The sequence below is a fragment of the Sus scrofa genome, chromosome 15, assembly GCF_054392235.1.
Source record: "Sus scrofa isolate SSC_HxYL_T2T_F1_AM1 chromosome 15, Sscrofa_HxYL_maternal_Yorkshire_Landrace_v2.0, whole genome shotgun sequence".
NCBI lineage: Eukaryota > Metazoa > Chordata > Mammalia > Artiodactyla > Suidae > Sus > Sus scrofa.
This window is the reverse complement of record NC_139397.1, coordinates 153881281-153903105: the sequence shown is the minus strand read 5'-3', so window position 1 is coordinate 153903105 and position 21825 is coordinate 153881281. Positions and strand designations below refer to the sequence as shown.

Genomic DNA, 21825 nt, shown 5'->3' with positions numbered 1-21825 from the left:
CCTTGCGTCCTGGCCCCGCCATCCAGCGTCCAGCCGCAGCACAAGGAGGTGCCACCTTGCCGGAACCGCCTGACTCCTCTGACGCACACCCTCCCCCCCACCTTCCGGACACCCAAGCCCTGCGTCCCCCTGTCACGGCCTGGCCCACTTCCCAGCCTCTCCTCTCCCCACCCTCCCCATGAGAGACCCTAGGAGCACCCCCAGTCCTGGAAAGTGGCAGGTCTAAAGGCTCTAGCAAGTTCTCTGCCATGGGTCAGCAGGGGGGCCAAGGCCTCACCTCCTCCTGCCGCCCAGCTTCCACTCTGGCCAGCGGCAGCCTCAGGAGGCGGGGGCAGGGGCTGTGGGCACTGCGGCTGCTCCTGAAGGTTGGGTTCTTGTCTCGTCGAAGAAAGAATTCAGACATGAGACGGAGATTTTGAGAAAGGAAACGGAGGATTTATTTTAAGTGAGAAATACACCTTTTAAGGAGAGGCGGCCAGAGAGGCGAGCAGCTGTCCTGCGTGTGTTGGGCGCACCCGTTACATGGGGCATCTGATTTTACGGGCGGGATGGTCACTGGGAAGTGGGGCTTGGGTGTCATATTCCTTATTGTCATCCCAGCTTCACCTTCCCGAAGGGAGGAGAGATTTTTGTCCATATTTAGTATATCGGGAGTGTCATGGCATCAGCGTAGGATGGCTGCTTCTTATCTGCGTAGCTAATTTTATGACCATTTTATTGTAATGAGGGCATGATGAGCAACAGGTGACATCTGGACCCTGGAGATTCACACCCTGTTCCACCTCTTCTTGTCTGCCCCCAGGGCACCTGTCCCCAGAAGCTCTGGTTTCCTCTCAGCCTGGAGGTTCCAGCTTCTCTTTGTCCCCCAGGACACTGCTGTTTGCATGATGTGTGGTTTCCTGCCCTCTGGCCCCAGGCCCCCTTCTCCTGCTCTTACAGTGCCATGTAAAAGGCCCACCAATGGCCATCAGAAGTGCCCTGGGCACCTACCACCATCTCACTGAACCAGGGTGGTGGGGGCAGGTGAGCACGGCCAGAGCCGACAGGTGAACCTGCGCCTCCTGGGAGCAGAAGACCCCAGTGCCAGGCTGCAGGTGGGGCCCCTGCTCCTGTAGGTGTTGCCCCAGTGGACGCTCTGCAGGACCCGTGTGGGGTGCCCTCCCGGCCTGGACACTTGGCCCCGGACTGCAGGATCCCGTCAGGCTCGGCGGCAGCAGACAGTTGCCACCTGGTTGACTTCGCAACGTGAGTGTCTGTCCACCTGGGCAGGTGGCAGCCGAACACCCAGAGTGCCAGGCCCTTGAGTGGCAGGCCCAGCACCAGGAGGAGGCAGATGGAGACGCTCGTTGCCCTGGGACACTCTGGTCCATGCTGCAGCCACTAGAGTCCTTCCTGGGGCAGCGGCCACAGAGTGGCTGCTGATAGTCTGCCAGGGGCGGGAAGTTGGTGGGAGCTTCAGCGGGTTCTGGGGTGAGGAGGGCCCGGCCAGGTGGAGCTTCACTGGGCCCGGGAGAGGGTGCTGCAGCCTTTCTCTCCCCCCCTCCCCCCCTCCCTCTCCCACTTCCGGTGCCAGCCCCGGGACTCACCTGATCGGGGCGAGCCCTCACCTAGCCTCAGGGCTTTCCACCAAGGCCCCCTCCAGGCTGCGGGCCCACCACCTCCCCACCCACCCCAGACAGACAGGGGCTCTGTGGTGGGGGTCCTTCCTGGGTCTCTCCATCCAAGGCTTCCGGCCAGCCCAGGACCTCTGTGGGTCTGCCCCAGGCCATGTGGCCCTGGGTAAGGTCCATCGTCCAGTGGCCCTGGGAGCGGGGGTGCCCAGCTGGTCTGGCAGGCAGAGCTGGCCCCTGGTCCTTCCTCAGGCACCCAGGGCACCCAGTAGCTCTTTGGGACCCTCTGACCCTTGCGGCTCCCAGTCTGCAGGACAGCAGGAGGGGTGGCACGCGGCGGTGGGGGGGTGGCACCGGGGCCGGGGGCCGGCCTGGAACAGCTCTCTCCGTCTCTCTCCCCTCCCCTGACCGCCTCCCAGGGTCCTCTCTCCTTGTCCTTCTCATGACCTCCCCTCTCTGGCCCGTCCTCTCCTGTGGTCCCTGTCCCCCCCTCCCGGTTCCCTCCACACCCCCCCTTCCATCCTGCTTTCTCCCCATCCGTCTCTCCTTCTCTCCCTCTCTCCGTCGTTCTCTAGTCCAGAGACCGACTCTGTCCGTAGCGGCTCCTCCCCTCCCCAGGCTGAAGTGTAAGATGGGGCTCCTTCCAGCTCTGGCCCTGGCAGAGGCCGTGTCCCCTGCCGGACACAGAGCTAACTGTCCCCTCCGCCCTCCCTACGCGTGGTCTCTGAGTTCAGGACCAGCTGCCCACACTCAGGCCTGGCCCAGTGGCAGATAGAACTCCAGATGGATGGGGACGGAAGGGCTGTGACGTAGGCGGGGGCCCCTAGGGGAGCCCTGGACAGTCCCCGGGGAAGATGCCCCTGGTGCGGGTGTGGGTGGCACACACAGTCTTCTGGGGGGCTTTATTCCGGCCCCTGTGGGTGGCGGCGGCAAGCTGGCCATCAGAGCCTCCTGGTGCCCAACAGCCACCCCCGCCCCGCCCAGGTGTCCTGGGCTCTGGGCCCAGCACGGGTGCCCAGGGCCCCTGCGGTGGCCTTGCTCAGGCCTCAGCCCTGCCATCCTCCCTGTTCCTTTTCCACTGGGCGGGGGCGGGGGGCTGTCACCTCCCCAGGCTCCATGCCTGGTTGTCCTGCCCACCTGGGCCTCCTGACAGCACCCCCCGCCCACGGCGAGCTCAGGGCTGGTCACCGGTCCCCAGCAGGCAGCACCTCGCGGAGAGCACCGCTTCGCCTCCTAGGCCAGGGTCACGCACAGAGAGTCCTGGCTCTTGTGGGCCTTGGCCCTGGAGGCCGCGGGCAGCACGGACGCCTCCCGGAACTCCTTGGCCATGTAGTAGTAGCAGACGGCGTCCAGGCAGCAGTTGGCGTCCGAGAGTCTGCCAGTGATTTCCATGGCGAGTTGGCCGACACAGGGGGGCAGGCCCACGGCCACGCGCAGCGTCAGCACCACGTGAAGAGGCAGGAAGCAGACCACGAACACCACCAGGTTTGCCAGGACCATGCGGGCGGCCTTCCGGCTGGTCGCCGCCTGGCCCGCGTCCGCGGCTGGCCTCCGGGCCAAGGTGGCCACCACCTGCAGGGAACAGAAGCCCAGCACGGCCAGAGGCAGGTAGAAGCCCACCAGCGAGAAGGCCGGGGTGTGCGAGTTCTTCCGGGAGGGGCTGGTGAAGCAGAAGCCGCCCTCCTGCCTCTCCAGGAACCAGCGCAGCGTCAGGGAGCCGAGCACCAGCGCCCAGAGCGCCAGGCACACGGCCGCGGCCTGGCGCGGGGAGCGGAGCCTGCGCGCCTGCAGCGGGTGCCGCACGGCCACGTAGCGGTCCACGGCGATGGCCGTGACCAGGCTGATGCTCATGTACCTGTTGGCCAGATAGGTGCCCTGGGAGAGCTGGCAGAGCGGCGTGTCCCCGGTGCCCCTCAGCGAGTACAGGAAGAAGGGCAGGGCGCAGAGCAGGCAGAGGTCGGCCAGGGCCAGGTTGGCCATGTAGATGCGCGTCTCCGTCCACTGCTGCAGGCGGCAGCACAGCACCCAGAGCGCCAGGCCGTTGAGCAGCAGGCCCAGCACCAGCAGCCCGCCCGTGTAGGCGAAGAGGACATGCACGGCCGGCTGGGACTGGTTGAGCTCCCTGGAGCCGCACGAACTCTGGTTCATGGTCCTGGGGCTGCAGGAGGGGGCGGGGCGTGAGGAGCGCAGCAGGACGGGGACCCCGGCCGCCACCCGCCTCTGGCCAGGGAGGCAGGACGTGAGGCCCCAGCCCCCACTCAGGGCCCCCCCAAGGTCACGCTCCCAAAGAAGAAATCTTAAGGAGCTCCGAGGCCCCCTCCAGGCCACCCCTGCCCCCCGGGTCGGAGGGAAACGGGGCCTTCAGGGGCCAGCAGCCCCAAGGCGGCACAGTGAGCCAGGCCAGGGCGGGACCCAGACCCCCCTCCCCTCTCCCGAGCCCTCCTGGGGGCATGGGTCTGCCTGCTGTGGGCAGAAGGGAAGGCGGGGCTCCCTGTCTGCCTCTGGCCCAGCCGCGCCACCCCCTGCTGTCAGGACGGGGCCCAGGGTGGGGGAAGCCTCGCCCAGCCCCACTGCCATTCCCACCAGGCAGGGCTCAGAGGCGACACCAGGACAGTCCGAGGACAAAGCCCAGGGTGGCCTACTGCCCCTTCCACCCCTCGGCGAACCTGGCACCTACCCTGGCACCCCAGCCGAGTGGTCAGGTCCTAGGCCACCGGGGCCGCTCCTGGCGGCTGAAATCCAGCAAGGGCTGGGGCTGCAGCCAGCTCTCCAGAAGACTCCAGAGCCCGGGGCTGTGTCCTCCCTCCCTCCGGTGCATCACCCCCTTCCCGAGGGGCGTGGCCTCCCTCTTCCTCCTCTCCCCTCCCTCCCCCTCTTCTCCCCTCCTCCCGGGGCCTCCCAGCTCTCTGCCCTGAGGCCCCACTTTGATTGGCTTGAGGCTCCCCTGGGTCAGGGGCGTCCCTTGAGCTCCCTGCGGTCCGGGCTCAGAGCCGGTCTCGCAGGGGTGCCCGGCCCAGCCCACCGGGGCGAGGGTGAACCTGGTCGGTGGTCTGACATCCAGGGTGTGCAGATGGCACAGGCAGGCTCTGATTCACCCTGAGCTGGGCAGCACCCTGGGGTGCTGGTGTCAGACGCGTGGGACCGCGCAGAGCACACGTGCGTGAGTGGCACACACCCCAGCCCCCTCCCATCCCCCCACCTGGGCTCTTCTGGCTGGAAGGGTGGGGGCGTGCATGGGAGTGGCCCCTTCCCCCGACGAGCATCAGGCCCCAGGAGTCCTCTGCCCTTAGGTGAGGTTTGGAAGCGGGGGTGGGTTCTGCTCCCCGGCCCCCTCCCCACACGGGAAAGGAGGAAGTCTCAGAGCCCAGCACCCCCAGTGGCAGGTTCACGGGTGCCTGGGTGGGGGGATCATTTCCTCAGCTGCAGCCCCCTGGGAGCCCCCAGACCACAGTCCATTAGGGAAGCAGGAGCCCAGACTGCAGCCGGAAACAAATCTCCACCCGATTATCCTGCTGCATCTCGTCTGAATTTTAATGGCACATTTGCCAGCAATTAAAGTTTCATGAGCCCTCGCGCTGCGGTGCCACCTGTACCCTAAGGATCTCTCTCCATGTTTTTGCGGATTCTGCATGCTCTCTCCACACCCTGGGCAGGTTCAGAGACCCTCAGGCCCCAGAACCCCCTGGGACAACCACTGGGATGTTCCCTTCCCGCCCACCTGCCCTGCTGGCTCCGGAGGCCGGCTCTGTGCGGTGCCCTGAGCCCAGGACCCTCGGAGCCTGCTGGGAAGACCCGCTGCTTCTGCAGCCCGGGCTCGGGTGGGGTCTTCTGTGCCGTAGCCCCCGCCGAGCTGGACCCAGGGCTGGCCCCTCACTACTCCGGCCGGTGCTGCCCCTTTTGGATCCTCCACAGCTCAGGGCACGGCGGGCGGCAGGTGGCAGGGTGTGCTGGGCCCTCCCCCATGCCCTCTGCCCAGGAGGTTGCCTGGGGCTGAGCTCTGGTCCACATGCCATGGGGTATAACTTTCAGTCTAGCGTCAGTGTGACCCAAAATTTTGTGAGGAAAAGTTAAAAAAGTCTAGCTGCAGCCTTGCAGGATCCGGTGTTGCCATGAGCTGTGGTGTAGGTCACAGACGGCTCAGATCTGGCGTTGCTGTGGCTCTGGTGCAGGCCGGCAGCTGCAGCTCCGATTCCACCCCTAGCCTGGGAACCTCCATATGCTGCGGGTGCGGCCCTATAAAGACAAAAAGACAAAAAATAAAATAAAATAAAATAAAAGTTTGGGAATTCAGGTCCCAAAGTCCAGCTGAAGCAGCATGGGTGCCCCGAAGCCACAGCAACCAGCTCAGGTCCCTGTCTGGGCCAGCTGTGGGCACGGGCCCTGTGTCCAGGAGAAGGACCCCCGCTGGCCTCCTGCTTGAATGGGCGAACTGCCACCTCCAAAACCCTCCACAGCTGCCGCCCAGCACGGCCGAGCAGCCAGAGCCCTGGGCTGTGGGCCCGCCACTTCCTGCCGGGGACGCCGTCCCGAGGGGGGAGAGCGCCTCGGAGGCCACGCTTCCTGCTCCCGTGGAGGATGGTGATGGCGAGACTGGGCTGCTCCCCCACAAGAGGTCGGAAGCCACACCCTTGGTTCTGCCCTGAGACACTTCTGTGGTCGTCTGGGGACACAACGTGCCCGCTGCCACCCTCCCTGTTGGCCCCCGCAGCCCTGCAGACCCCCGGCGTGGGATCTGAGGCAGAGAGTGGGGTGCAGACCCTATGGCCAGCGCCTGAGAGACCTTTGGAGCTGGGACCCTGCTTTAGAAATGGCCCAGGACCAGGGCACGTCTCACAGCAGCGCTTGACCTGGCAGGACAGCCGCACCCAAACGCCCCTTTCGCTGGGCTCCACCCTGGGGAGATTTCAGAGATTCGAATGAGGTGGGGTCCAGGCCCCGGGTGATACCACCAGCTCCTCTGCATTGCTGCCCACGCCTGCCACAACCCCCACCCGGCTCATGCTCCCGTCCCAGCCCGTCACCCCCACAGAGCTCCGCCGCCGCCACACGCTGCGGAGATTCACAACCCCCATCACCTGCCAAGGCCCCCCATCTTCCTGAGACCCCATCACTGCCCTCCCTGCCAAGACCCCCCATCAGTGCCCTCCCTCCTGAGACCCCCCCATCAGTGCCCTCCCTCCTGAGACACCCCCCCCCATCAGTGCCCTCCCTGCTGAGGCCCTGGCGGTGTGGCTGGCACTGACCTGCAGTCAGCCTTCGTTTCCCTCCCGAGCTCCCTATGCAGGTGCCGCCTGAGACAGGAGGTGAGGAAGCAGGGCAAGGGGTGAGCCGGCCCCCCTAGGCTGTGGGCAGGCTGACGTTAGCAGAGCGGGGGTGACTGACGGGGTTTCCCGGCGCCTGCATCAGCCCCACCTCAGGGCTACCTGGGGGAATTTCTGGCAGAGGAAGAGGGGTGCCAGGAGCTCCTGGGTGGATAGCTTCCGGGAACCTGCGGGCCCGATCTGGCGGCAACCTGAGCTAGCACGTCCAGACCGCTGCGCACCCATCCCGCCACCTCCGGAAAGCGCCCGGCCTTTCCCAGGGCTGAGCCCCGTGGCTGCGGTCGGAGGCCTGGCCCCCGCCCAGCATCCTGGCACGCAGCTCTGCCCCTTCGCAAGCACCTGCCCCCGTGCTGAGGGGGCCCCACAGCCCTGCGTGGACTCGCTGCAGGCCCGTTTCCTGCCGCTTCCCTCCCCTCAGGCAGTGGCCCCAGGTCACACCCACCTCCGCGCAGAGCCTTCTTTTTTAAAACATTTTTTTGGGCTTTGGTGTGGCCTATGGAAGTTCCCAGGCTAGGCGTGGAATCGGAGCAGCAGCCACCGGCCTACGTCACAGCCACGGCAGCATGGGATCCGAGCCAGATTTGCAACCTACGCTGAAGCTCTCTTAACACACCGAGCGAGGCCGGGGGTCAAACTCCATGCATCCTCATGGATGCGCGTCGGCTTCTTAATCTGCTGAGCCACAGCAAGCACTCCCGGAAGGCTTCCTTCCAGACCACCCCTTCCGCCAGGGTAGACCCGGGCTGGAACGTGTCCCTCCCCAGCTCCTACAGGCCCCACGGGCGTTCTTCCTGGCAGGCCTGTCCACTCTGAGCTCAGCCCCAGAGGCCCTGCTCAAAGGGGCTCTTGCCGCGGTCCCTACAGACCACGCCTCAGCCCCATGCGCCTGATGCAGGGCCTTGTCCCCTCAGCTTGGGCCCTGCAGCATCCAGCCACAGCATCACTGCACGACTGCAGGGGCCACAGGGAGCTCCGACCCCACCCTGCCTGTTTCCACTGCGGAGACTGAGACCCAGAGGAGGGGGGTGGCTGGCCCAGGCCTCCTGACCCTGGGTCCTGGGACCCTGGCCTGCCCTCATCATCCGTGTCCATCTCCCGCCCCTCCAGCCCCCTGGCCCCCCTCCCGCCCCACCTGGCTCTCTCCACAGAACTTCTGAATTTCTCGTATCCTTAGTTCTCGTGCAGAGAAGGACCTCAGCCAGCCAATCCTGTTGACTGGTCAGCAGGGGCCCCGACTGGAGAGTCCAACCCGGTGGCCAGCGCCAAGGAATAAGCAGATTCTTGGCCCAGGGCAAGCGCTCTGTAAACACGAGTGGTTTGGGGCTCAGAACCCATCTGCTCAAGTGCTGGGGCATCCCCCTGGGCCCACAGCACTTCCCTCTGGCTGTGTCGTGGCCGGCTCCTCCCTGGGGGTGGGGGTGGGGGGCTGCCCAGGGCAGGGCTGGGTCCTTTCCTCAAGGCCCACTGGACCCTCGGGGGTCGGAGAGGCCTGAGGCTTCAGGCGCCACGCCAGAACCATTCCGCCTGCTCAGACTCAGAGGAGGACTGGCCGGGCCTGCTGCCCCGCCGGCCCCACCGTCGAGCCCTGGACGCTCTGTGCTCAGGCGCAGGCAGGGCTCCATCTCCAAGGCCCCCCTCCCGTGCCCTGGCCCCCACCTCCGAGGTCCTGGCCCCTACCGCTGCTGCCTGCCTGCCCACGCACAGCCCTGTCGGGTGGGGGTCCGGGCGCAGGTCTGTAGGAGGATGCTCCTGCCCCCTCCCCTTGGAGAGCTGGGCCGCCGCTTGTGGCTGCCGCTTGTGGCTGCGGCCGTGAGGTCAAGTCAGATTTGAGACTGGCATCACTGCTAGAGGAACCTTCCTCGCGGACGTGCCCGGGGGGCGGAGCCACCCCAGAGAGGCTGCTGGATGTGGTCCAGGCCCCCTCCCCGGGACCCTGTGGGCTCGGAGCTCGTGCCCCCGCCAGGCTCCTCACCTGGGGTGGGAAGCAGAGCCCTGTCTCCAGGCCCCGGGAGGGAACAAAGACCTAAAGGAGGGGATTTAGGACCACGGCCTGGAAAGAGCGGCAGGACCCCCGGGACACCCAGGAAGGGCGTCCTGGGCCGGGCAGCGCCCCACTGGCCGAGGGCCTGGATCCGCCTGGCCTCTCCTCCCCAGGCTACACTGCCCACTCCGACCTCACTCCACGCCCCGGCCTGCCCTCTCCCGTGCCCACCCTCGCCGGCCCATGCGTGGGCGCCGTGCTGGACACGGGGTGGGGGCAGGTGGGGCAGGTGGGCGCGCCTGTGCACTCACTTCATGGGGCTTCATGGAGGGCAGGGCAGGACCAGGAGGCTTCTCGAAGGAGGTGGCCCTTGAGCCGGCCCTGGAAGCGGGGGGAGGCAGCCATGGGGGGGCTTCCTGGAAAATGGATGGGCGTGAGAGAGGCCTCAGAGCTGGGAAGGGGGTGGCGGAGGTGGAGCAGCGGAGCCAAGCCGACAGCTGCTTTCACAATCCCCAGCGCAGGCCTCTGCCCACAACAGCTGGGTGGGGGGAGGGGGGAGTGCGGGGGCGGGGGGGGGTGTGCGGGGCGGGGGATCTCACATGCCCGAAGGGTGATGTGGCCGTGTGTGCGGCTGCGTCTTCTGAGCCTGACGGGGGTCTGGCAGAGCTTGGGGCAAAGGAATGCGCCCCCCACGTCCCTCCCCCCCCACCCCCTCCCGCATCTAAGATGTTGACTCTTCTTCCTGGTGGGTTTTGCGTCACCTCCAGTGTGTTAAGTATTTCACTCTTTATCTTGATTACCGATAGAGTCCTCCTAGATGTGGTGCCCAGGCCGGCGCCACACCTGCCTCCCCACCCCACCCTGCGCCCTGGGGGTCTGGTGGGGGCTGGGACCCTGAGCCTCCCTGGGGCCTGAGGTCCCAGGGTTCAGCGTTGGGCCCGGGCTCCCCCCTCTCCAACCCCGAGAAGCCAGAGCCTCTGTCATACAGGCACTTTCTGTTCCCCTCTTCACAGAAACCGGGTCTGGGTAACACCCCCCTCCCCGCTGTCCCCCTGGTTGGGCAGAAAGCCCGCCTGGAGCTGCCCCTGCTGTCACAGTAATACCCAGTGAGGATGGGGCAATGCGGGGGCGGGACCTGCACGTGTCGGTCCCACACCCACTGCACCCCTCCCGGGCTGCGCGGTGCTGGCCTGGACCATTGGCTCTTGGCCTCTGGGCTCCACTCACAGTCCCTTCAGCCACCTCAGGCCCACCGGCTCCACTCCCCCGCAGGCCACGGTCCTCCCCTGGGGAAAACCAGGTCCCACCTCAAGGAAACACCCTCAAACTCGCTGGCCCCGAACACAGCTCACCCCGGGCGACTGCCTCTCTGGAGCAGGCCCTGGGCCTGGGGTCTGGCCTGGGCGGTCAGACGGGCTTCGGCTGCCCAGAGGAAGGGAGGGAGGGAGAGGCAGGGGTCGGGACCCTTCCTGGCCAGGCGACCCCCTCTCCCTCTCCCGCAGGTGACCTCCCGTTACCCTGCCCAGCAGTCGCTCTGCCTGCAGGAAGCCCTCTCTCTCTGCTGGATCCGAGGCCCCTCGCTGGCCTCGCTCCCTTTGCCCCCAGCAGATTGGTCCCTCGGCAAGGGGCAGGTGGACGGATCCAGCCCTCATGGCCTCGCCGGGGACCTGGCCACTGGTGCCACATCCCAGAGGGCCAGTGGCAGAACCAGAAGCAGCCCTGTGGGCCCAGACTGCAGAGAGCCAGCTGGGGAAGGCATCCTTCTGTGACTGGACAGTGGCCCATGGGGACTGGCCAGCGTGGGGACAAGGCCAGGAATCAGGCCTGTGTCCTGGTGTGGTTATGGCGCCACGGCTGGACTGGACAAAGCTCTTGTCTGCTGGAAAGGGGCTGCCTGGGGGGTCGGGGGTCTGGGATTGGCTGGAAGACGCTGGTGGGGTGCGGGAGGTGGCGGAACTGGCAGGCGGGGTGGATCACAGGCGGGAGACGTGGGTTTCTCTGGACTAGACTCCCTCCTTGGGTATATATTTGAAATTTTCCATAATAAAAAGTTTATAAAAATAGAGAAGCAAGTGTGTGGCCTGCGTTAGGTGGGCAGATGAGGTGGCCGGTCAGCAAGGGGACGGTGTAGGGCAGGGGCTGGTTGCCTGAACTCAGCTCTTCGGCCTGAGGTGCCCTCAACCTGAGACATGCCCGGCTGCCACCGCGGGGCCTGTGACATGACCTGTGACTCATCTCTGCGTAGTGCCCACCACATCTGGCAGAGGGGATGGCATCACGCAAGTGGTTTGGGGCCGAGGTCCTGACCCGTGTGGGTGTCGAGGGGGGCGCTGGGCGCTCAGCAGCCGGTGGCTCTGCCACCTGCCTCCTGAGAGAAGCCAGGCTGCCAGGACCCCATCTCCCACCTGCCAACCCACGGGGTGCAGCTGCAGACCCCCCACGGCCACCAGGGGCCCCTCCCGCGGGAAGTCTTCGAGGCCCTTGCAGCTGCCACCTCTGTCCTCCCACCAAAGTTGCTCTGTGGCCTCTGAGATGCCACCCTGGCCACCCACCCATTGGTCCACACAGTCAGCAAATGTGGCTGAGCCGAGAGGGGTGCTCCCAAGGCTATGTGTGGGCGGGAGGGGAGGGCTGAAGGGGCCCCCAGCAGCATGTCCTGGCCTGGCTGTGCTGGGAAAGGGGACAGGAAGTCCTGGTTCCACGGCCACCTTTGCACACCTACTGTGTCACCCACCAGGCTGTTTCCCACTCAAAACGATCAAGTCCACGCAACACAAAAGAGAGAGGAAAGCGGCCTGGCTCGGAAACACCAGAACCATGTGGAGGCCACGCCACCTGCCTGCCTTCGGCCTCTGGCCTCTGCTGTGACCCCAGCCCCCCGCCTGGCCCGTGGCGGGCAGCCTCTGGGGCGCCCAAGGAAGGCTGCCTAGTCTCCAGAAACGGGCGGGCACACAGGGCGGCCAAGCCCACAGCCTCTGGTCAGATGGCCAGCACTCCAGACGCTCTCCAGGCTCTGGACCTGTCCCTCCAGCTGTGACCGCCTGCCCCTCCAGCGGTGACCGCTGACTCATGCCGGGAGCCTGATGAACAGAGGCCACGTGTCTAGGACACGGTCTGGGCCCTGGGTGCTCCTGTTCCCCCACTGCACCTGTCTCCTCTGGGCCCTTGGAAACCCCTCGCTCCCCAGACAGACCCCACTTTCCCCTACACCCTCCGCTGCACCCTTCACCCTGGGAGCTGGGGAGCCCGGCAGAGGCCAAGCCGGGCATGTCCCGTCCTTTCCCAGCAAGGGGGCCTGTGCTCCAGGGAGAAGCTGCCACAGGACAGCAAAGGACACCAGGGATCCTGAGGGGTTTTGTGAGGGGTCCCGGGGGTCCTGAGTGGCTTGTGAAGGGCGCTGGGGGGGTCTCAAGGGGTCCTCAGGCCCTGCTGGCCCGGCTGTCCCTCGGGGTCCCTTCCTGGGTTCCCCTCAGGGGAACAGGAGGCCCTGAGGGGTGGCTGTGTGGTCCTGGTCCCACTGCACCCACATCCCATGGAGTCGGACACTGGGGCGCCGGCCTCCGGCCCCGCTCATGCCTCTCACGTCTTGCCAGCAGCAGCGCTGCTCTTGGTGGCTCTTGGGGACAGGGCCAGGGGGCGGCGGCCCTCCTCCAGTCCCTGGCCTCGGATGCCCTGGGGAGCACGTGGGCCCTGAGATGGTGGAAGCCCCGTCTGTGCCCGGCACCTGCCCTGCCTCCCCCAGGTGCTGGCCGGCTCAGGGTGGCAGAGGGTTGAGGGCAGGCGCGCCGGCACTGCCCCGCCCTCATCCTGCCTCCTTGGGGCTGCACTGAACCCCACGACCCCTCTAGTTGCTGTGATGGGTGGGCTGTGGGCGCTGGTCCAGCTGCAGGTTCCTGCCTCCTCCGGGGCCTCCTTCCCCTTCCTCTGCCTGGAAGGCTGGCCACGGGCCCCTCCCCAGTCCCCTTCCGGGGACGCCGCCTTCCTGCCTCCCTTTTCTGCGGGGATGGCCATCCAGGCCCCTGCCCACTCTCCAGCCTCCCACAGGACGCAGGTGGCCAGCCCCCTGCAGCGGCCCCTGCTGCCCACAGCAGCTCCCGGGCCCTGCTCCCAGGCTGGGGCATCTAGTGGGCAGAGAGCAACCCCACGAGGGCCAAGTGTGTGCCCAGGGCGTGCCATCCTCGCCATAAAGTCACAGCTGGATTCGAACAGGAGGGGGCGGGTCTCTCCCCGAGGGCTTTCCCCACCCGCCCCTCCCCCGGGGGCAGCCGGCCTCCACCCTTGGCTGGTTTGAGCCGAGACGAGGCGAACTCAGCTGGCACCCCAAGAGCTGCTGAGACAGGAGGTCCTGGGCTTCTGCTGAGGGTTCCCACGTCCCTCCCAGGACCCGGGCCTTCCGAGACGTTTCCTCCGGAGACTGGGCCACATGCCAAGTGACAGACACCAGCAGACAGTTCACGGAAAGGAGAAGTAAGAGCTCGTCAGACACGAGAAGATGCAGGGTGTGCTCGGAAAAGGAGAACCGTGCACTTGCAGGGCCCACGCTGCCGCTTCTCCCCATCAGACGCGCCAGACCCAAGAGTGCGACAGCGACCCGCGAGGGGAGAAACCCTGGGATGTGGGGACTCTGTGGAGGGCAGAGGGAGGGCTGCCGTTCCCACTGACCCGCAGCCCCACGTCTCAGAGGCTCTGCTGCGGACAGATGGGTCGAGCAATGAAAAAGGCAGGGGGAGGAACTGCAGAGAGACAGCAGCCCGGAAGCCCCTGGAACACCTGTCCACGGGCCCGGTTACCTGAGGTGCATCCCCTCCGCGCCCTGGAGCCCCGGGCAGCTGCAAAAGCGAGAACTCCTGGGTCCACCACCACGTGGTTCCCCCCGGCAGCTACTGCTAGGCGATCCGAGGCTGCCGGTGCTCGGTGCCTATTTACCTATTTGTTTAGGGCCAGGAACTTGTAATTTTATGAATGGAAGAACGTGGCACACAATTTATTTAAACTTAAATTTTTACCTACTTGGAATCGGTGGATATGGGGAGAAGGGAGACAGGGAGAGAAACTAGACTTCTGTGAATATACTTTGGTTTGTAGATTTGGCTTTAGAACTATGTCAATATTATAATAATAATAATTGTTATTATTTTGTCTTTTTAGGGCCACACCCATGGCATACAGAAGTTCCCAGGCTAGGGGTCTAATCAGAGCTGTAGCTGCCAGCCTACACCACAGCCACAGCCACGCCAGATCTGAGCCACATCTGTGACCTACACCCCAGCTCACGGCAAAACCCGATCCTTAACCCACTGAGAAGGTCAGGGATGGAACTCGAAACCTCATGGTTCCTTGTCAGATTTGTTTCCGTTGTGCCACAATGGGAACTCCCAGTGTTATGTAATTATCACATTAAATTATATTTTAAAAGGAACTCGTGCACTTGGGAGCCAGTTGAAACCAGTTAACCGCATCACCAGTTGGTAGCCTGATCTTCCTCGCGGCACCAAATGCTCCCTAGTGAATCTAAAACCCGGGGCTGTGACTGTACAGCCCCACAGGCGCGGTACGGACAGGGTGGCCAACGTGTCGTTGTCCCCATTTTCCAAATAATTTAAAAGCACAGTTTTGTCTGTACATCTATATAACCCAAGGATTTTTTGAAGGACATAAAAACATCTTAGGCTGGAGTTCCTGTTGTGGCTCAGCAGCTTAAGGCCAGGAAGCTGTCTCTGTGAGGATGCAGGTGGGTTAAAGAGCCGGCATTGCCACAAGCTGCAGATCGCAGATGTGGCTTGAATCCGATGTGGCTGTGGCTGTGGTGTAGGCCGGCGGCAGCAGCTCCAATTTGACCTGTGGCCCAGGAACTTCCATATGCTGCAGGCGCAGCCATTTAAAAAAAAAAAAAAATCTTAAACTGTTTCCAGTAGCCACGCTGTGGACAGTGGAGGGACGCTGTCATTTTGAGATTGCTGTGCTGCGGGGTGAAACAAAAGAGCAACCGCGCTGGGCACGGCTGGGGTTGCAGGTGTGGAATAGAGGTGCGCTTTTGGGAAGGGAAGTAGGAGCCACGGAGACCCGAACTTGAGTGGCAAGTATCAGTGTGGACTCGGACTGTGTTCTCTCTTAAAAAGAAAACTTCATTCTGTCCACTGACGAGCCTAAATCCCAGCCCCTAACAGGCGGCCGGTCGCCAGCTGTCACATCTCAGCAAGAGCAGGAGGCGCTGCCGAGAGAAGGTTGGGAAACGGGAGTGATGTGCCCAGAACAGCTTCTCCCCCCAGAACAGAGCTGATCGCGGCTTGGCCATGGTCAAAGGGCCCCAAGAGTTGACGCCAGCTCCCGCCCACCCGTTGGCCAGGATGGATGATTTAACGTCCGTTAGAAGAATAAGTGTAATGAATTGAAACGCAAAAAAGTTTCCGTCCATGAATGCGCAATTTTACTTAAAAAAACCCAGTCACTTCATGAAGGCATCTCAGCAAAACCCAAAGTTCCCCTGAACCTGACTGAGCGTGGGAGCTGCCGGGGCAGCTCGGAGACAAGAGCCGGGGGGCGACGAGTGGGAGAAGGCGCGACGCCCCGTCGGTCCGCAGCGGGCACGGGCCTCGACTGGATCCTGAGCTGCTGGTGGTCCGTGAGGACACTGGACCCATCCGGCTGTCATGGACAGGGTGCGAGAGCGCGGGCACGACGCAGGGAAGGCCAGGGCTCCTCAGAGCTCCCTTCTGCCCCGTGGGATGGCAGGCAAGCGTCTGGACCCGCAGACCGGGGCTGGGGGCCGGGGGGGGGGGGCATCGGAGCCCCGAACAGTAGGATCTTGCCTCCGTGTGGCCCCCGGCGCTCGGGGGGCGGAGGCCCAGGCTGGGGTGGGAAGTACCAAGTTGGGGGGAAAGTGTCTCAACCAAGGGCTCCCAAGGAGGCCTGGGTGGCGGTGCCCCGTCCCGCAAGGCCCGACCTTGCCGGCCGCCGCCCTCCACCCCACCGTCTGGAGAAGCTCGGCACTGGGGTGGCCCAGCTCTGCAGAGCCCGGCGCAGGCCCCGCGCGTTCCCGGAGGGTGACCTCGCTTCCTCCAAACGCTTGGCGCTGCCCCCGTGGGAGGGGTCCCTCCTTGGTGGGCACACGCACATCTTCCTGAGGCCCCTCTGGCCGCCAGGTCACGGACCCCAGCAGGCCCCCGGCAGGCTTCCTCTTACCCTCCCGCAGCAGGGGCACAGCTGAACCAGCCCCAGGTCTGTATTTTTGAAGGTGTTTTAACAAAGCATTGACTAGGCGGAGTTCCCATTGTGGCTCAGTGGAAACAAATCTGACTAGCATCCACGAGGGACAAGGGTTCGATCCCTGGCCTCACTCAAGTGGGTTAAGGATCCTGCGTTGCCGTGAGCCGTGGTGTAGGTCGTAGACACAGCTCGGATCTGGCCTTGCTGTGGCTGTGGCTGTGGTATAGGCCAGCAGCTACAATTGCAATGGGACTCCTGGCCTGGAAACCTCCCTATGTCGTAGGTGCAGCCCTAAAAAAAAAAAAAAAAGATAAAGCATTGACTAGGTCTAAATGCACAGCAGGTACCTGCGCACAGATGAGGGGGCGACTCAGCCGAGCTTCAAGGCCCCTGCACGCGGCGCAGCTTCAGAATCGCTCTGGCGCAGCCCTGGGGTAGCCCCCGCGCCACGGCCCTTCTGCCTCTGCGCTGGCGCCGCACACGCCTCGTTCACGCCCCCCCCCCCCGCCTCTCCTCTCACAGCCCTGCTCTTCTCCTGGGGGGCCCCAAACGTGGGGCTCCCTGGGGCTTGGTCCTGGCCCCCTCTTGCCCATCACACACTCTCCCCAGCAGAGCCTCCTAGCCCTGCTGATTCAAGAACCTCCCCTATGCTCACGACCCCGTTGCCAGCTCCGGTCCAGACGTGGGGCCACAGGTGGAGCTGCCCAGCATGCATCCTCTCTGGGACAACAAGCGCTTTCGGTACCGCTTGACCCAACCGACCACATCACCAACCCCTCCATCATCCTCCCACCTGCAACCTTCCTTCAAAACTCCCACTCCGAGAATGACCCTTCTCGTAGCCCAGGCTGGATGCACAATTTCTCCCCGGTCCTGCGTGCAACTGGTCATCGATGAGTTAAATCCGCATATCGTAAGCCCAGCAGCAACCGAGGGAAAGATAAAACAAAGGGGTGTGGCAAGAAACCAATAGCGGAGGTAAGTGGAATACACGACGCAGTGCTGGCTCAGCCCGAAGGTGGAGGAAAAGCGGAAAAACAGGTGCGATGAACAGAAAACAACAGCAAGACGGTAGATTTAACCCACCACCACAGCAACGACCCATTGCATGCGACGGGTCTAAACGCTTTGATGCAAAGGCAAAGATTATCATACTGGATTTAAAAAGCAAGAAGTGAAGGCGTGCCTGGTGGCGCAGCTGGTTCAGGATACGGCGTTGTCGCTGCTGCGGCTTGGGTGGACAATAAAAAAAAAGTGACAATATGCCATCTGAATGATGAACACTTTAAACTTACAGTCAGATTAAGAGTAAAACAAATGAAAACAAGGTGAAAGACTGGAAAAAGACATACCATGCAAACCCCGGTCATCAGACAGCGGGGTGGGTGTATTAATACCTGCGCTGACGTCAACACAGGGAATCTTACCAGAGATTAAATAGGGACACCGCACGACGATGAAAGGACCAACGCAGAAGAATAGACAGAGGAAGCCACAGTTACGACAGACCCTCCTCTCAGTAACGGAGAAAAACTTAGGAAGGCTCTGGAAGGCTTGAAAAACGTCAGTCCACTTGCCCACCCTCGAGGCCCCAGAGCGGCCCAGCCAGCGACAAAGGACGCGTGTTCTTTCCAAGTGCACGTACGAACCGTCTCCAGAAGAGGCTCTACAGCACGTCTCCACACAGTTACGAAGGTTTAAATCACACAGAGGGTGCCCTTCAGACACAGCGCAGCTAAATGAGGAACCAGGGCCGAGAAGATGGGGCCAAAGAACATATGCCCAACTCTTCGGGCGAGAAACGACAAAATTCCAACAACTCGAGCCAGAGAAGCCTTCGAAGGGAAACTAGGAAATATTTTGAACAAATTAATAATGAAAACGCAACTTATCCGTATTTATGAGACAGAACTAATGCACCATTTAGAAAAAAATGTGTGGCTTTAGGTGCTTCCTTCCATTAGGAAAGAGAAAAAAGGCCTAAAAGCATTAATTAAAATTTCACTTTGGGAAGCTAAAAACAACGACGACAGATTAAACCCAAGTAAGCAGAAAAGGGAACTAAGAAAAGGTAAAAATTTGATATCATGGAAAAATAACCACAGAGAAAAATCAATAAAATGGGCGTTGGTTCTTTGAAAAGATCAATGAAGTTGATTCACCTCTGGCGAAACGGACCAAAGCAAACCCCACAACGGCTCGTGTCCGCAGTGAAGGCAGGCGCCTGGCTGAGACCCTCCGGACATCAGCAGGATCTTGAAGGCACCTTGTCAATACCTTCATGCAGAGACATCTGGCGGCACAGTGGAAATTCGCATATTTCTCGAAAGTCGCAACTTGCCAAAATTTGTGCAAGAAACATAAAATGTGAATAGGCTGTGTCTGCGAAAGCTGTTGGAGTCATGATTAGAAAACCGCTGGGCACAGAAAAGTCCCGACTCAGATGGTGTCCCTGGTGAATTCTAGCAAACACTTAAAGATGCGATGATATCAATCTGAAACATAATTCCAACAACTCGAGTCAGAAAATAAAGAAGGAGGAACACGTCCCAACTCATTTTCAAAGACAAGGTTTATCCTTAGGCCAAAACTCAGCAAAGATATTATCACCAGAAAACTGCAGATCAAACTCATGTGTGAACATAAACAAAAGTCTTAGTAAAATCTCAGCTAGTTGAATGCAGCAATAGAGGGAGCGAATCATCCATACAAGCAAAAGCATCTCGGGATTGTTGGCTTGTTTTAACCTTAGAAAGTCAGTTAACATAACTCACTATATTCACTGTATTATTGTTATTATTTTTTTTTTTAGGGCCACACTAGCGGCATGTGGAGGTTCCCAGGCTAGGGATCAAATTGGAGCTACAGCTGCCAGCCTATATCACAGCCACAGCCACAGCCATGCAGGATCCGAGCCGCGTCTGCAACCTACACCACTGCTCAAGGCAACATCGGATTTTTAACCTACTGAGCAAGGCCAGGGATCGAGCCTGCAACTTCATGGTTCCTGGTCGGATTTGTTTCCGCTGAGCCACGATGGGAACTCCACTGGTTTTTATTTTTGTTTTTATTTTTTGCTTTTTTAAAAAAGTCCCTGTATTCATAAAATAAAGGAGAACGTACAATCCTCTCAACAGATGCAAAAAAGCACTCGGCAGAATTCCACACCCATTTATGATGGAAACTCTTGTCCAGCGAGGAGCGGGAAACGGGCTCAAAACCACAGAATCTGCTGAGCGTCGGAAGGTCGCGGGCCTGGAGCCCCAGCGCTCCGGGCTTGGAAGGTGCTGTCTGGCCTGCTGGTCTGTACAGTCAAACCTGTTCAGCATCACGCCCGCTCTGCCGGCTGCGCTTCCTGGGCGAACCCCTGCACGCCCTCTCCCTCCGCCCGCTCCCTGCGCCAGCGCCCCCCCCTCCCCGCCGCGCCCCCTGCATGACGTCCAAAGCCCCTGGCTGGCCCCCCAGTCCTTTCCTGAGACTTGAGGCAGAGAGGTCGAGCGGGCACGCAGGGGCCCTGCCGGGAACTGCCCTCGGTGTGAGGCCTAAGCCCCTCAAACGGCCCCCAGGTCCCCCCACCTCTGCGGCCTCAGCTCTGGCCGCGTCCCCACGCCCACTCCCCGCACGGCAGGCACAGTGTCTTCCATTCCCTGAGGGTGCCCGCTCCTCTGCCAGCCCCGGCCCTGTGCCCGGCTCACCCTAGGCTGGCGGAAGGCCGCCCCACCCCCCACCCCCGGGGTCACCTCTCACCTCGTTGTTAGGAGAGGCCGGGTGACCTGTGCGCAGAGGGGCCTCCCTGACGGAGCCTGCGTGCCTCGAGGGCAGGGCTGCGGGAATCCACACCCGCAGCCCCCCCACGGGCTCACAGGGGCTTCAGAATGAATGGACCTAGAGAGCCAGGCGGTGGACAGTGATGCGTGGATGCCAGCAGCCCTGTCCCCGGGGCGCGGAGGACGAGGACGAGCTTAGAGACACGCACTGTGTGCCCTGGTGCCCAGCGTCACATCTGCCCTGGCCCAGGAAACTGCAGGGCACCTGGCCTGGCCCCTGGCCCAGCAGCCTCACCTCCCGGGTGATCTGTGGGGGGACCAGGTGTCCCGGGCAGCTGAGGACGGGCCTGACCCCAGGCCTGTGCAGTGGTGGTGGTGGTGGTGGGGGGTGCTCAGAAAATCACACGCAAGTGCACCCCTGACAACCGCCACGGCCAGTGTCCCAGGGCCCCGTGTGAGTAGCCTCTCGGGCCGTCCTCGGCCTGTGCTGCCCGTGCAGACCCAGCCTGTCGTTGCCGGGGATCAGAGAGCCATGGTCTGAGGGTGTCCGCATAGACAGGGTCGCCCAGGCGCTGCAGCCTGACCCACAGCCCCTGTCTGAGCCTCCCGGGGGAGGGTTGAGGCCCAGGAGCTGCGGGGCTCAGAGCTCCGGGGCCTGGCCGGCCCGGCCTGCCCCGAGCCTGTCTTCAAAACCAGAAAGGAGGTCTCCCGATGGGGCAGCCCTGTCCAAGGCCACGTACGTGTTGGGGTCAAAAGCCCCAGGGACCCCAGAAGCAATGTGACTTTTACATTCAGTTCAAGGGCAGGAAAAGCCGGGTTCAAACTGTTAAAGAATCAGGGAAGGAAAAAATTCAGTAAAACCAAAGGGGGTGCTAAGCACGGCATGCTTACGAACGGAGGAGGAGGGACAGACAGACAGACAGACAGACAGAAGAGGGCCTGAAGTACCTGCAGGCCCCGTCCAGGAAGCCCTGTCCAGCCCGGCCCCTCCCTGACCATCTGCTTCCAGGGCTCCAGGACCTGGGTACTCACCCCAGGAGCTCTGCCGCCCCCAAGGCCGACCAGGCCTAGGGAGGGAGGGAGGGTGGCGAGGGAGTCCCAGGCCCCACTGAGCAGACACTGCCCGCTGCGCCTGGAGCAGGAAGTCGGATCACACGGAAGCTCAAGCAGGCGGCTTGGGGCAAAGTCTGCTGGGAAAGCCCAGGACAGGAGGCCCTATCACCTGCACACACCCAGACCTGCCCACCTGGCTCTGCCGGGGCCACGGTGCAGGGCCTTGCCGTCGGAACGGGGACCCTAGGTGGGGCCTGGACACAGCCCTGGGCTCTGCTCAGGGCACTCAGCCTGGCGTGGCTGGCCACCACTGCCACTGGGTTCTGTGAGCCCTGGTGGGCCCCCGCGCGGAGTCCCAGTCCGTGCCAGCATGTACGGTGGAGAGCTGAGGCAGCAGTGGGCCTGGCCTGGGGACCCGGGCCCTCCCAGGGCCGCAGGGCCCTGCACTCTGCAGCGACACTCAGCCTGGGGGCCCTGCACGGGGCTGGCAGCATTTTACCTTCCAGGCCCCCGGGGAGGGGGGCGCTCAGCTCCACAGGGCCCCGCCCGAGCCCTAAGGGCTGAGACGGGGCACCGGCTTCTCTCTGTTCTCGTAGAGAAACTGCCTGGTGCCAAGGCTGCAGCGCAGGGAGGAAGCCGGCTCCTGGCAGAGCTGAGCCGCGGAGGTGCAGCTCGAGCGCGCCCCCCAGAGGCCTCCCCGACGGCCAGCCCGCCGGTCATCCAGGAGGGGCTGTGGGCGAGCAGGCTGCTGCGGAAGGGCGGTGGGGCCGGCCCCGATGTGGGTCTGGAGGGCCTGCTCCCTCAGCAAGACAGTGGCGGCCGGGGGAGGCTGAGACATTCCGTGCCAGGCAGGCCTCGGCCGGCGCAGAAGTCAGCAGCCGCCCATC

The 21825-nt window shown here is 63.0% G+C and overlaps 1 protein-coding gene across 7 annotated transcripts; it reads right to left on the bottom strand.

Moving 5' to 3' along the window:
• Positions 1 to 413: 413 nt before the first annotated feature.
• GPR35 (G protein-coupled receptor 35) lies at positions 414 to 21039 on the bottom strand. Of its 7 annotated transcripts, none has more exons than XM_021075948.2 (3): positions 9512 to 9571; positions 9224 to 9328; positions 414 to 3768 (listed from the first exon to the last, which is right to left on the bottom strand). In XM_021075948.2, exons 2-3 carry the CDS (start codon positions 9226 to 9228, stop codon positions 2844 to 2846), a joined length of 930 nt encoding a protein of 309 aa, XP_020931607.1. In that variant the 5' UTR covers positions 9229 to 9328; positions 9512 to 9571; the 3' UTR covers positions 414 to 2843. The 7 variants fall into 7 exon arrangements, with proteins under 7 accessions (XP_020931607.1, XP_020931611.1, XP_020931614.1 ...); XM_021075952.2 differs by lacking the exons at positions 9224 to 9328; positions 9512 to 9571 and adding exons at positions 8064 to 8231; positions 8609 to 8794; XM_021075955.2 differs by lacking the exons at positions 9224 to 9328; positions 9512 to 9571 and adding an exon at positions 20918 to 21039.
• Between the last annotated feature and the right edge of the window lie 786 nt (positions 21040 to 21825).